General features: G+C 42.3%; 1 protein-coding gene across 4 annotated transcripts in view; it reads left to right on the forward strand.

Moving 5' to 3' along the window:
• LOC129171575 (glutamate receptor ionotropic, NMDA 2B-like) overlaps positions 1–14,518 on the forward strand; it is a 156,389-nt gene that overhangs the window by 121,120 nt on the left and 20,751 nt on the right. For all 4 annotated transcript variants that reach the window (XM_054760367.1, XM_054760365.1, XM_054760368.1 and 1 more), the window contains 7 exons: positions 594–802; positions 955–1,126; positions 5,349–5,502; positions 6,968–7,093; positions 12,157–12,386; positions 12,492–12,652; positions 13,351–13,538. In XM_054760367.1, the coding sequence (XP_054616342.1) occupies positions 594–802; positions 955–1,126; positions 5,349–5,502; positions 6,968–7,093; positions 12,157–12,386; positions 12,492–12,652; positions 13,351–13,538 (1,240 nt within the window). The remainder of the gene's footprint in view (positions 1–593; positions 803–954; positions 1,127–5,348; positions 5,503–6,967; positions 7,094–12,156; positions 12,387–12,491; positions 12,653–13,350; positions 13,539–14,518) is intronic.

The following is a 14,518-nucleotide window of genomic DNA, read 5'->3' on the forward strand; positions in this document are numbered from 1 at the left end:
TAAATACAGTGGAACCTCACTTTTCATCATGAATCCATTCCAAAAGGACATTCCATTCCATTCCAAAAGGACAATGCCACAACTCTAAAAGACCATCTATCCATTATTCACAGGGACTGAGTCAACAATGATAGCGTAGATGCTTTTTTGAGCACTCGACTAGATTGTTTGGCGCACTCCTTAGCCGTACAATAACCAAGACATATTTGTGTCAATAGTTTTCAATTGAGGGTAGACCTCGGCCAAAAGTGTGTTGCATTTGTTTGTCCATCTGTCTGCGGGCTATGAAGGATCCCTTCACCAGATGTTCACAAAAATTCCCTTGGTATGCGCGCCACCCCTCTAGAAAATTTCACGGAAAGCAGTTTTGTATTTGTGTGTTATCCTGCTAACTGGATCTGTCCTACTATTTACTGTATCATTATGCCGAAATGAAATGTTGCTAAAAAGAAAAGTAAAACAACATCGAGTCTAACTTGGGTGTCCGAGTTTGAAGAAACTGAATAAATCACTAATTGACTTACTTTATTTTCTTTTGAATCATACAAACGGTGCCTGTTTGTTCTTTACTGGTCTTCTTTATCTCTCTCCAGGTGGGCAAATGGGAGAACGGGTCTCTCTCCATGAAGTACCACGTGTGGCCTCGTGATGAGCTGTACGGCGGGGCAGCCTCCAGGGAGGATGACCACCTGTCCATCGTGACACTGGAGGAGGCTCCCTTCGTCATCGTGGAAGACGTGGACCCCCTTAGCGGGACGTGCATGAGGAACACTGTGCCCTGCCGCAAACAGATCAAAACGCTGTGAGACTGCCTAAATAATGACATCATAGTGTTTTGACTTATCAGCTTGGTTGAACATACCAGACGTAGCATTTTGATATGTCATTACCAACAAAAATAACAAATTGCAAAGAAAAATGAATGTTCTGACGTCCTGTGTCCTAAATATGCAGGAATCAGACCAAGGAGACTGGCATCTACATCAAGCGTTGCTGTAAGGGCTTCTGCATTGACATCCTAAAGAAGATCGCCAAGTCAGTCAAGTTCACGTATGACTTGTACCTGGTGACGAATGGCAAACATGGCAAGAAGATCAATGGAACCTGGAATGGCATGGTGGGAGAGGTGAGGAGCTTCTCTTTTCATCTGACTGCTACACTCTAAAGGGTCTTAAGCTCAACCTACCTGGGGACCACTGGCGGTAGATTCTGGGTGAGGCTGGGTTCCATCAAATACTCCACAGAAAAAGGGTTTCAAGTACTGAGAAAGAAAAAAAAAATGCAGCTGAGCCAATCTTTATTAATAACAGTTCAGAACATGAACGGTTCTTCAGAACAGGGGTCCTCAAATGGTCTCAACCTGGGACCCACCTTTTGCATTGGTCATTAAGTTGTGACTCACTTTTATGTATTTGTTTTGGGTTTTGTTTATTGCTTACGTCATCTTTTTAACACACATAATTACATGTTCCAAGTGCATTTTAGAGGAATTTATTCCAGCATTTTATTAAGGAAATAAGGAGGAACATGATAATAGCATTAAATTAAATTAAATTAAATTAAATTAAATTAAATTAAATACTGTATATTAAAATTAAATGTCAAAATTGCACAAAATAAGACCACAAAATCAGATATTTCACTTGTAAGTGTGCAGTGAGGATATACAGTACCGAGGAGGGAGATGACTAAAATATAGCTCAAATTTACTTCACACAAAAAAACCCCTGAAAAAACAAGCCAGATATCTGTTGTATAATTACATATTTCAATGTCATTTTTGACTAGCTGTCTGTGAGAGCCTCTGACCGTCTCTTGTGGGACTCAAATTCGCCACAGTATAAATAATATTTATATACAACAGACAGGTTGTGTCGGCCGCACTAACCACTAACTAGGGCCCACAAAATATGCTGGACTTTGAAAGCCCGGGTCTAAAGATGTAATATCAGTACCACCAAGGTGTGGTTGAAGGTGAAAAAATATTGCAGCCCATCTTCTTCCCCCCGGGCCGTATGAACAGTGCTATATTTAGCTTCAGTCGAGGCGGTCTGAAGGGTACATTTCCACGTTGAAATTTGCTTTCATGCCCGAATGATGAGCTTTTGGAGGCCAGTGCAGCTAGGTCAGTGGACGCTCCCTAATAGACACAAGCCTGTTGTCAGTTTTCATACGTCAGCCTGGAACAGCGAGCTGCACTGCTGCTGTCTGCCGGGTGCTTTGGTAATGAAGTAAAAGGTAAGCGGATCAATAGCAGCTCAAAGGTCACAGGTGGAAAACACAGCTCTGTCCTTCTCTGCGAAGAGTGAAGTCTGAATAACCTTCACGAGTTAGTCGCAGGCGCCCTGCTGTTCGCTATTCAATTCATATTAAACGGACCCATTTAATCTATTATATAAAGCCACTGAAGTCACCCTGCCGAGCCAGCCGGTTTCTTTAGTGAGCACGGCACTGTAAGTGTGGTCACCTGTAATAAACTTCATCACCCTTCCTAAAAGCGTCATAATGTGCTGTCTCCTCCTCACCCCCACAGATGAATGGTCATTAGGAGGAGGGAGTGGTGGGGGGGCATTTGTCAAACTAGATCTTTTTCACAGGCACACGCATGCATTTGAACAGAGAAAAGGGAATTATGGCAAGAATTTTTTGCACAAATGTCAATCTCTCTCTCTCTCTCACACACACACACACACACACACAGACACAGACACACACACTACGGTTGTGTTATATCTATCCCTTGTGTGATAGAGCCTCACTGTGTCCTTCTCCAGTTGGAAAACAGCCAAAATGGAAGTATATCTCAAACTCTTAATGGACTCAAATCTGGACTGATGCTGAGAGACACACACACACACACACACACACGCACGCACGCACGCACGCACGCACGCACTCACAATGCGACGTGCCTCTGCACACTTTTGAACACTTTCCCGGATGACTTAAGGCCTTTTACCCAATTTGCCACAGATTTGAAAGATTGCAATGACGGTTTGTTAAGTGTTTTCAGCGATTGCATTGCCATTCATATTCTTGCTGAAATATTTCTGGTAATAATAACATTTACAGTTATTGTGTCGTCCTACAAAGACACGCCGGCTGAGATGCATCCGTACACACACACACACACGCACACACACACACACACACGCTCGCTCAGATCCTTGCTCAGTCATTCTCAATAACACCCACATGGGTCACTTTCATAACACGCAGAGAACATGTCGTAGGAGGGAGATGGATAGAGCAAATGGAGAGCGGGAGAGCGAGAGGAAGTGAGTACACTGCTGCCCGGGCTCGTTCTCTCCCCCAGGGAGACGTTCACACATTTAGGCACTAACACGCACGCACAGGTGGACGTGCGCGTCAACGCTTCCATCGCGATAGAACGAATAAGACTGCAAATACACACAACGGTACTACGGCCGTGCGGCGAGCAGGACGAGTGAGGACAAGTTGCAGGACAGATGAGTGATTGTGTGCCCGTAAACATCCACTTCACAGGTCGAGGACAAAGGTTCAACAACTTCTTTTTATGACTCACTCGTGCAGACACACACACACACTGACGCTGGAGCTTTGACTCATGCACACTTTATTAACTCAACACTCTCAGCCCACTTTACCCCAAATTCGGGGGCTAAATATACTCGGTGTGCAGGGGTATTGAGGATGGAAGGCTAGCAGGTAGGAGAGGTATTGGGACGCCTATTTGGAGCAGCCGTGACCCACTGCGGTAACCTATTTTCTTCCCTCTCGTTTCCCCTGCTGGGCAACATCAAGTGTCCAGTCTGACGTGTTGTGCGCTGCACCTTCCCCTGCTTAACATGTTGACACGCTCTGTTATTTGCGGCTGTGCGCTCAATGAATGTATAATGCGAGAGCTGTGTCTCAAATCTAAACATAAGGCATTATTCATCGCATGCCAGTGAATGCATCTGCTGTGTGCTTTATACTGTATATAGTGCAGCAGGCGCTGTGTGATAGTGAGAAGTTCCTTTTATTTCAAAGCAACTTGTTATTGGTTACAAAGTGTTTCGCTGCTCATTTTGACCTCTCAGCAATGTGTGTGGTGGCTGAATATCAGCACAGAGTGATGTGTCTAGACAGTTGTTATTACGCTGCCATTGCAAGGCTCGACACTAAAACCCAATATTTATGCCTGCTATAGTGCATCACGGAAAATATCGCAGCACGTTTAGTCTTTCATCTGGAGGACTAATAACAAACCCATCAGCGTGATGGAGCCGGAGTTGTTGTTGGACAAAAACGCTACCGTACGGTATTTGGTGCAATACAGCGACGTACCGATTTCCCACGAGGTGCACATTAAGTGAGGGACCGGAAGTATAATTGCCCGAAGTCATGCGTGTACTCCACAAACAAAAATGGTGCAGTCCTGCCTTCGGCTAGTGGGGGGGCGCACCAAGCATTAGTGCCAAGGAGAAGCCAGAGCTTGAACACCCTCTTCCATCATGAAAGTTTCTAGTTTGGGAACACTTCTCCTTGGACAAAGACAACTGGATGAGACAAAAGCAGTGCACAGGAATGTGAATACAAGCTGGAACTATTCAGGCAATTAGAAACTTTAAAAAAACTTTAATTATTGTAAAGTATGACGGTAACCGAATGCTTAAGAAAATCTGCGAGTAATTGAGACGCCCACAAAAATGTCTATTTTGACACACGCCTCGCTCCCCCTCTCCCTCCAACCCCCCCTGCGAGCTTGACGTTGATGTTCTCCTCCGATTTTGGATCAGTATTTGCAATAAAGTGACTCTCGTAAATATTAAATATGATTCAGCTCCAGAACCATCTGCCTTCTCTAAGTTGTATAAAATTTGTATGTACTCACCACCAGGGACGCTCCTCCGCAAAAACACACGCTGTGCGTGGGGCCCCACAATCCATTGGGGCCCCACCCTCCATTTCCTGCTGTCCTTTTCTGTGTTTAATTGGTAATGACATAACGAAGGAATTGCCCACAGCCACCCAAGAAATGGCCTTTCAGTCAATTACTTTTGGTCCGTTTTAAAATGGGCTGGCACATTTAAGGAGCTGCAACTCTTGTGGATACCCACAAATGAAATGGTGAGATTGTGCACTGTATGGGCCTGTATGCCCCACAAATGAAATGGTGAGATTGTGCACTGTATGGGCCTGTATGCCCCACAAATGAAATGGTGAGATTGTGCACTGTATGGGCCTGTATGCCCCTTATACAACCACAGTTGGGAAACTGCATGTTTCATTAAGCTGGTAAAAAACAAAACTTGTGTCAGTGTCCAAATACACATGGCCCTAATTGTACACAAGTGGAAAACGTATTGGCACTTCTCGTCCAGGTGGTGTTAAAAAAAGCCCACATGGCCGTCGGCTCCTTGACTATCAACGAGGAACGGTCAGAGGTCATCGACTTTTCTGTCCCCTTCATCGAGACTGGCATCAGCGTTATGGTGTCCCGCAGCAATGGCACCGTTTCTCCCTCAGCCTTCTTAGGTGAGTGAAATGGAATTATGTCAAAGGGAAAACTTCAGAAGGACGCCGGAGCCACTTTGATACTTCTTGTGCATTACAGATGTCCAAAGTGTGGCCCGGGGGCCATTTGTGGCACGCGGATGATTTTTGTACAGGCCTGCGGCGCATTCTAAAAATATAATTTCTTTTTTTTTTTTAAAAAACAGCAAAAATTTAAAAATCAGCAGTAATTGTACAAGAATGAAGTCAAAAGTATTAAGTGGAGAAAGTTGAAATCTAACAAGAAAAGGTCGTAATGTGACGAGAATAACGTAATATTATGAGAGGAATAATGTCATGTTTTTTAAGTCATCATATTGTGAGAAACAAACAAAACAACTAATAAAGTTGTCATTTTTGGAAAATTTAGAAAAAAAAAAGAAGAAAAGGTGAAATAGGTGCAAAATAAAAAAAAAAACAGCAGAAATGGGAAAAAAACAGCTGCAATATTTTCAAAATATTACAAGAAAAAAAAGTTGTATTCTAACGAGAAAAAAGGCACATTTTTACGAGAATAAACTTGTAATAGAATGAGGACAAATAATACATCAAAAATGCTCATTTTAGTAGCGTAGTTGAAATAACTAAGAAAAGGTATGTTATTTTTTTAAAAGTCATAATGTTATGAGAAAAAAACTAAATAAAATAGTCTTGTACTTAAATTAGGTTGGGAAAAAGTTATAATATTATGGGAACAAAGTCATAATATTACAAAAAGGAAATTTACAAGGATTATTTAAGAAGAAATCATTTCAAACGATCAAAGTTCATACTAACAATAGGCTTTTTCACCGCTATCACAAAGCTGAGACGCATGTTTTTCTTGAAATATAACTTCTTAGCATATCTACATGCGTTGTTTTACAAATAAATCCAAGTGGCTGTGGCATCCTCTCATTTTTCAGTCTGTGACCCTCGGTGGAAAAAGTTTGGGCACCCCGCGCTAAAACCAATGGAATGTACGTCAATATAAGCGAAGCTATTTGAACACATCTTAGCCTTGTTATGACTGAAATCAGTGTAATGTCTAATCATATCTCCTTAATAATTCATTTGTTTTATTTTTACACAACAACAAAAATGAGCTGCGGCCCGAAAAGGGCCCCCGTGCTGCACCTTGGACAGGCTGAATTGATGGTTTTCATTTGTTCCCCACAAGTGTGAGGAAGAAAGATGATGAATTCCTGGCAATCCACTCACGTCTTCTCCATTCTACTCAAGAGTTTATTAATAGTTTGTCTATTTGCCCTTTGCTTCCCACTTAACTCCATTTCTCTTCCTTTCTTCTCTTCCTCCCTCCCTTTGTCACTCTTCCCCATGTTCTGCTTCCCTGCTTTTCCCCCCATTGATGTTTTTTTTTTTTTTTTATCGCTGTCCTCTCCCTCGTCTTCCTTCATCTCTCGCTCACCTCTCTCCCTCTCTCTCTTTTTGCTGGCTTGCCCTCCAGAGCCCTTCAGTGCGGATGTGTGGGTGATGATGTTCGTGATGCTGCTGCTGGTGTCAGCAGTTGCCGTGTTCATTTTCGAGTACTTCAGCCCCGTGGGCTACAACCGCTGTCTGGCTGACGGCAAAGGTGAGGGGCGGCCCTGAGCGACACACACTACACAAATGTACAAACAGGTAACACAGCCATGTTGCTGTGCACTGATGGGAGATGGTGAGGGGCTGACTCGGACTGTAAGATGATGGAGACTATTTTTCTTGTAGGTTCTGTGTTCTCTTTGCAGCATTTGCGTGATGGGATGATTCGCTTTGGGATATCATTTCATGTTTCTCCCCATCCCTAAGACGCAAACATTACCGTTAAATGGGAATACGCTATGGGAATAGCACGAACCCATAATACTGAGCGGTATGAGGGCTCACTGCAGCATGTGACGTCATCCCTGAGAGGCTGCCGTGTGGGCGGCTTTTTGATTGAGTGTTGCTGAAAAGCCAAATAAAAAGCAAAACAAGGGGAAATCTCCTGCTCGCTCCAAAACAGACACGAGACCAGACAAGTTCTTTGAAAATAACGAGAGGCACAATTGAATAAGTTGCATGCAAGGAGACAAACCAGGACAACCTGAACAGACGGCTTCTTGAGGAAATGCTTGACTATTCACGCTGAAATGTAGGAATATAGGAAACCGCACATGCGAGAAGAGGGGTGCGCTCCTCTTCGATGACGATCGATGAAGGGCAGACTCACATGCCCCATCACCCAAGGCTATTTAAACAAGTGATAAGCATGTGGAGGACTTGTTTTAGAGACAAGAGGCCTCTAGCCACCAGCAGGTAATCATAGCAAGTCGGTGTGACATTAATGTCTATCTTAGCCGAAATACTGCAGAAATGTATGGAATAATACTCAAATCAAAAGGAATAATGGGCACAGACATTTTAAGTCGCACTTTTGCTGCGTTCGCTCCCACTCTCATTTATTCAGACTGGCTTTTGACACATGATGATTATATGTATTTTAGATGTGATTCTGTGCATGTATTTTTACTTAGCTTTAGTTGTTTTTATTATGTCTTATTCGATCTTAACCCAGTTCTTATTTGCTATGACTTGTTTTTACTCTTGTGAAGCACCTTGGGCACCATTGGGATGTTGTAAGGCGCTATACAAATAAACTTTGATGTGATTTGGTTTGATTTGATAAGTGCAGTAACAAACCATATTTTTCTAACACAATCCTCTGACGCCTGCCAAGGTCAAGTCTTGTAAAACTGGGGACGTCATTCATTTATAGCTGGTCATTCAAGTATTGCTAAAAGAAGACATCCAATGGCAGCCTATGATTTGTGAACAGTACTGTACATCCATCACTCGATATCAGGATGCCGCTGTTATTTTGTGAAATTAGTCATTGTGACTAACACAAACAATAAGTCCTGCTGTCCGGTGCCATAAATGCTGTGATTTAGCAAGATTTATTTATTTATTTTTATTTATTGATTTATTGATGAGACTGAGGTGGAGAGGGTGAAAACCTTCAAGTTCCTTGGCACACACATCAGCGAGGACCTCACCTGGTCTCACAACACCCAACAAATTCTGAAGAAGTCCCAAAGGAGACTGTACTTCCTGAGAAGACTGAGGAAATTTGGCATGCCCACCAAAATCCTGAGTTGCTTCTACAGATGCACTATCGAAAGTGTCCTTACCGCCTCCATCACTGTTTGGTACGGTAACTGTACAACACGTGATAGGAAGGCACTCCAGCGGGTGATCAAGACCTCACAGAACATTGTTGGGGCAGCCCTCCCCACACTGCAAGACATTTATAAATCTAGAGTCCTACGCAGAACACACAACCTCATCAAGGACAGCACACATCCACAACACTCACTATTCACACTCCTACCGTCAGGCAGACGCTACAGGAGTTTGAAGTCCAGGACCACAAGGCTGGCAAACAGTTTTTACCCACAGGCCATCAGGCTCCTCAACGAAGCACTCGCACACGCCGCACGCAACACACGCACACACTCATAGCACTTTATTTATTTATTTATTTGTATTATTTACTGTATTAATGTCTCGTCTGTTGTTGTTGCTTAATTTATTGGTATATATGTTTATGTGTTTATGTTTCTTATGTTCTTATTCTTTCATTTGTTTTCTTTCTTTTCTTGGGAGAATGAACAGAATAAGATTTTCATTGCATGGTATAACTGCTGTTTTACCATGCACATGACAATAAAACTCTCTTGAATCTCTTGAATCTTGAGATATAAAGTGTTATTCACAGCTCTATGCATTGTTACATTCAATTACGGTCTTGGAGTGAGAGCCATAAGCCTTTGAAAGCACTAATGAACATACAATATGGGAAAAAATCCATTTCAGTCAGCCAAACAAAGGTACAAGAGGTAGACAGAAGTATCATTGGGACATGTGGTCCTTGGGCTCCGTTCCTAGACTGTGGTGTAAGTCGAGTCTATACTTACATTAACAGTGTGGATTGTGGTCGTGTGGTCAGAGCACAAGCAGCCTTTCCATCTCAATAATAAGACCACCATGTTGCTTAGTTATCACTGTCACTTTCATGGTAGCAGATTCTTTTCACATGGTCATATTTTATTAATAAATGGCTAAGGTGTCTTATTTTCTATACCACGTATGGGAGCCGAGTGGATTCTATGCTTTGCATAAAGAAGCGCAGACATGCTCACGCTGTGGCCTGCCTCCACATATAGACCAGCCTTCCTCGCTGACTTCCTCCCTCCTCCTCCCCCATGCAATCCTTTTTCATCATTTACAGGTGTATCTGCACTTGGCTTTCAACACGCCGTCACTGCTTTTACTTCCCCACCAAGTTCTTTGCATACATTTCCATATTGCCTCGAATCAAGTTGGCTCTGACAGTAAGGGCAGAGTTTTGTGTTAGATCTCCCAAGCCACGAGTCCATCCCTAATGTGACTATATATAGACAATGTCTGACGTTTTCATCTTTCCCAACATCAGCATGCTGAGGACAGGGTGTACTCTCCCTTAAGTGCCGCCGTCCTCTTGGAATTTTGTGGTTTTTATCCTCATGTTGCACCGTGGGAATTTGGCATCGCAAGTGCAGACACAACAATATACTGTAGCGATGCCGCACAATTCTCTCAATTCATTCAACCGGCCCCCGTGCGAACTGCACAAAGGAGAAAATGTGGCCCAATAAACACAATGCTGAGGCGCATAGAAGGCACAGATACTGTCTGTCTCTCTGTCGCGTTCACTCACACACACTCACACGGACATTACTGTACAATCCAACTGCTATATCACAGCATAATGGGGAGAAGGAGCCAGCCTGCTCTCAGCTCACGAGTCAGATGGGCCGAGTGGTTCATTAAATTGTTTATTACATCACAATATGTAATCGAAATCTACATACAGTCAGACCAAAGTTAGTCACACCATTTTGTGTTTTTATGAGGGTGGAAAATGACACAAGAGAGAAAAAAGATTGCAAGAATTGATACAAAATACAACAAAAAAAAAGCCAAATGATTTTTCGTGACCCAAAAAAATTAGTTGTCAAAATTATTCACACCCTCTCTCAGTACATGTGTTGTTCAAAATGAAAAGTTGATTACAGTAATCCCTCCTTTATCGTGGTTAATTGGTTCCAGACCCGACCACGATCAGTGAATTTTCATGTAGAAGGATTCAATATTAATAAACTAAATATTTTTGTAGTTGGAGCATAGAAGACCTGTTACGACATTCTAAATACGATTTTTAACATTATTAGAGCCCTCTAGACATGAAATAACACCCCTATAGTCACCTTTACACTCATATTACACAATATAGTAGTTTTAATCAGAGAACATAAGTCATTTAAGACATAATTATTATTATCCATCCATCCATTTTCATTAGGGTCGCGGGGGCATGCTGGAGCCTATCCCAGCTGACTTCGGGCGACAGGCGGGGTACACCCTGGACTGGTCGCCAGCCAATCGCAGGGCAATAATAATAATAATAATAATAATTATTATTATTATTATTATTATTATTATTATTATTATTATTATTATTAGTGCGCCTGTTGTGAGATAAATAATTATAAAGTAATAAAAGCCTTTTCTTGGCAATCAAGTCTGGTGCATATTACTAGTGACACCTAGTGGCCAGTGTAGTCTACAGTTCACTAAAGTCTTGCATTGCCTGTGTGTTTTAGTTCTTTTAGAATATTTTTTATGCTTGAAAATGCTTAATTTAGGCCAAGAATACGTAACATTTGCTCAAGTGTACATTTTTTGGACTAGTAGGCTGTAGTCAACCATAAAAAAGCGATCATTTCTAAATGAATTGATGTTTGAAAAACTACGATGGAGCGAGGGAGCGATGTTCAAACCACGATGTAACAAGGGACGACTGTACCAAAAGAAAATACATAAATAAAAATGCTATTTTGTGACCAAAAAAATCGTTCTCAAAATGAGTCATACCCTCTAATAACCCTCTTAATACACAGGTTCTTTTTAAATGTAAAATTGATCAGTATGCATTACTAGCGGCGGGGCTTAATATTGCGCTTTTAGGGTTAGGGTCAGCACGATGTGTCGTGCTTTTTGAAACCAGATGTCAAAGAAGAAGACCAACAACATTTGATACAGTATTAGTCTACTGTTATTAAAATGTTGAATGTGCCAGCCCTGTCTCTTGTTGAGCCTTACAAAGTTTTTGCCTGCCAGTATTTTATGATCATTGTAACTAACAACAGGATAATAACAGAAGATTTTATTATCTCTCACACAAATATTTTCTTGTGTCATTTCCAGCCAGGATATAACCCTGAAGAAAATAAAAAGTCAAGTCAAATGACGAGTCTAGCATCTAATCATATGCCTTGTTATCAAGCCCAAATAAATACAGTTAAATCGTTAAAAGTCCATAACAAAAGTAAGAAAAATAATCTGTTCACAGATAATCACCAAAATTGAGTGAGATATTCTTTGGCCACACTTTACCTTAACAAGCAAGTCATTTTTGCATCCTCCTTCCTAAAGAATTGCTTGACATCATGAACTAAATCCCTTTTCAGCCAAGGAGCCATCAGATGAACTGTGCATGAGACGCCATGCTCTAAAAACCCACAGTAGGTTTCTCCATCAGATAATCCTAAATCTTGGCCATATTTCCTTCAGAGCCACATGGTCCATCCTTCACCATCGGCAAGGCCATCTGGTTATTGTGGGGTCTGGTCTTCAACAACTCTGTGCCGGTGCAGAACCCCAAAGGTACCACCAGCAAGATCATGGTGTCCGTGTGGGCCTTCTTTGCTGTCATCTTCCTGGCCTCCTACACTGCCAACTTGGCTGCCTTCATGATCCAGGAGGAATATGTGGACCAGGTATCCGGACTGTCGGACAAAAAGGTAAGTTGGAAAGCATCCTTCTCCTGTCCTCTACTCCGCATGTTTGTTATGTGGTCTCATAAGGAGACTACTTCGACAGACAAGTGTTCTCTCTTCCTTCTTTAGTTCCAGAGCCCCAACGACTTCTCGCCTCCTTTTCGGTTCGGCACTGTCCCAAACGGGAGCACAGAAAGAAACATAAGGAACAACTATCCAGAGATGCACTCCTACATGACCAAGTTTCATCAGAGAAATGTCAATGAGGCTCTGCAAAGTCTTAAAGCTGGGTGAGGAAAAGGAGTTGGTGTTTTGTGTTTTCATTCTTTGCCATTTCAATGCTTCTTCTTCTGACATACTACATTCAAATGGCAACCTTTGCCAGCATTGCATTTTAAATTTGCTTTAGAATTAGACACTTTATTAGGTACATCTGCACCATCATCATAGATCCAATATGGACAATAATGAACAATTATTGTTATTCAAGCACAGTGTTTATCAAATTATGACATATCGCAAAGTAAAGGGACTAAAAGAAATAGTAATACTGAAGAGAATGGAAAGGGCACCTAAAAACTTATTACAAAAGTGCAATAAGAGTACTGAGTCTATATACATTGTGCAAGTAATGTATTTGTTCTATTCATTATTTGATTGATGAAGACTTTCCATGAAATTATATAATTCAACACAAGATCAGCCGCGGTGCACCCGTATTAGTCTGTTCACTTATTTCATATGTTTCTACATGTAAACATATTGTTGCCGAGTTACCCAACTCCCCCGTTTCTGTTGTTATCATTTGTGTATTTTCACCACACTGTGTGCCAGCTCCAGCCTTGGCAAACCGACTGCAAGTCTATTACACTTATCAGTGGCTTAGTGCTATTTAGCAGGTTAATTGGAATGTTGTAGCTGTGATGTCTTGCTCCTAAGTGCTAATTAAGTGTAACCTATCTCCCCCCCGCTCCTTCTTTTTCATTAGCAAACTAGATGCTTTCATTTACGACGCGGCCGTGCTCAATTACATGGCTGGCAGGGACGAGGGCTGTAAGCTGGTGACCATCGGCAGTGGCTACATCTTTGCCACCACCGGGTACGGCATCGCCATCCAGAAGGAGTCGCTCTGGAAGAGACATGTGGACTTGGCCATCCTGCAGCTCTTTGGAGACGGTGAGACGCCGTCCTCTTCTTCTTGTTACTTCACACCACCAAACAAAAAAGTCTGAATGGCAACAGGTGGAGATTCTGGTGAATTCTGTACCTCCTGCCAGAGCAGCATTTAATTGTTTTGCCTATCACTATATTTATATTCACCACATTTTTGGACCAGTTAAATGAAAATGGATCATATCCTGGTTAGCTCTCACGACACACGAATGTGCCGCAGCGCAGCGGTTGGGAATCACTGACTTAATACACTGAGCAGACCAAGGGCAATGGCATTATTTCACAAGTGAGAGGAGCAGATTGTTCCTGAGGAGGATTGTTTCTTTGAATGATTTATTGAAAGATCCGCTCACATTGCATTTTCAAATAAGGCGGCCGTGGCAGTCCAGTTTCCTCTTCCAGGAAGCTCTTGAGGGAAATGAAACTTCCAAACACCCTGGAATGACTGCATGCCAACACACTCTAAATCAGGGCTCACTAACTGGCGGGCCGCGGAGCGAGTCTAGACCCAGACACCATCCAATATGGGCCTGGACTTATAGTCAATAAATGATGTAAGTATTGTAAGTTTGAGCGTGTCCGTGTCACTTGCATAGGCTACCACTTCAATCTCAGTTTATGCCTCGTGGACCCCAGTGCAGACAGCGCCTCTTTGTCCCACAAGAGATACCAGCACCTTATGTTGTTATGTGAAGAGCGAGTGAGAAATGCAGGGAAAGAAGATAGGAGCAAGCAATAGATACAGATAAAGAGGACAGCGAGACGAGTGATCGTTACCAGGAAAGAAGATAGAAACGAGTGGTCGATACAGATAAAGAGGACAGCGATACAAGTGAAAGTTACAAAGAACGAAAATAGAAACGAGTGATGGATACAGATAAAGAGGATAGCGATACGAGTGAAAGTTATGAGGAACGACGATAGAGACGAGTGGTCGATACAGATAAAGAGGACAGCGATACGAGTGAAAGTTACAAGGAACG

This window comes from Dunckerocampus dactyliophorus, chromosome 18 (assembly GCF_027744805.1).
Source record: "Dunckerocampus dactyliophorus isolate RoL2022-P2 chromosome 18, RoL_Ddac_1.1, whole genome shotgun sequence".
In the NCBI taxonomy this organism is placed as follows: Eukaryota; Metazoa; Chordata; class Actinopteri; order Syngnathiformes; family Syngnathidae; genus Dunckerocampus; species Dunckerocampus dactyliophorus.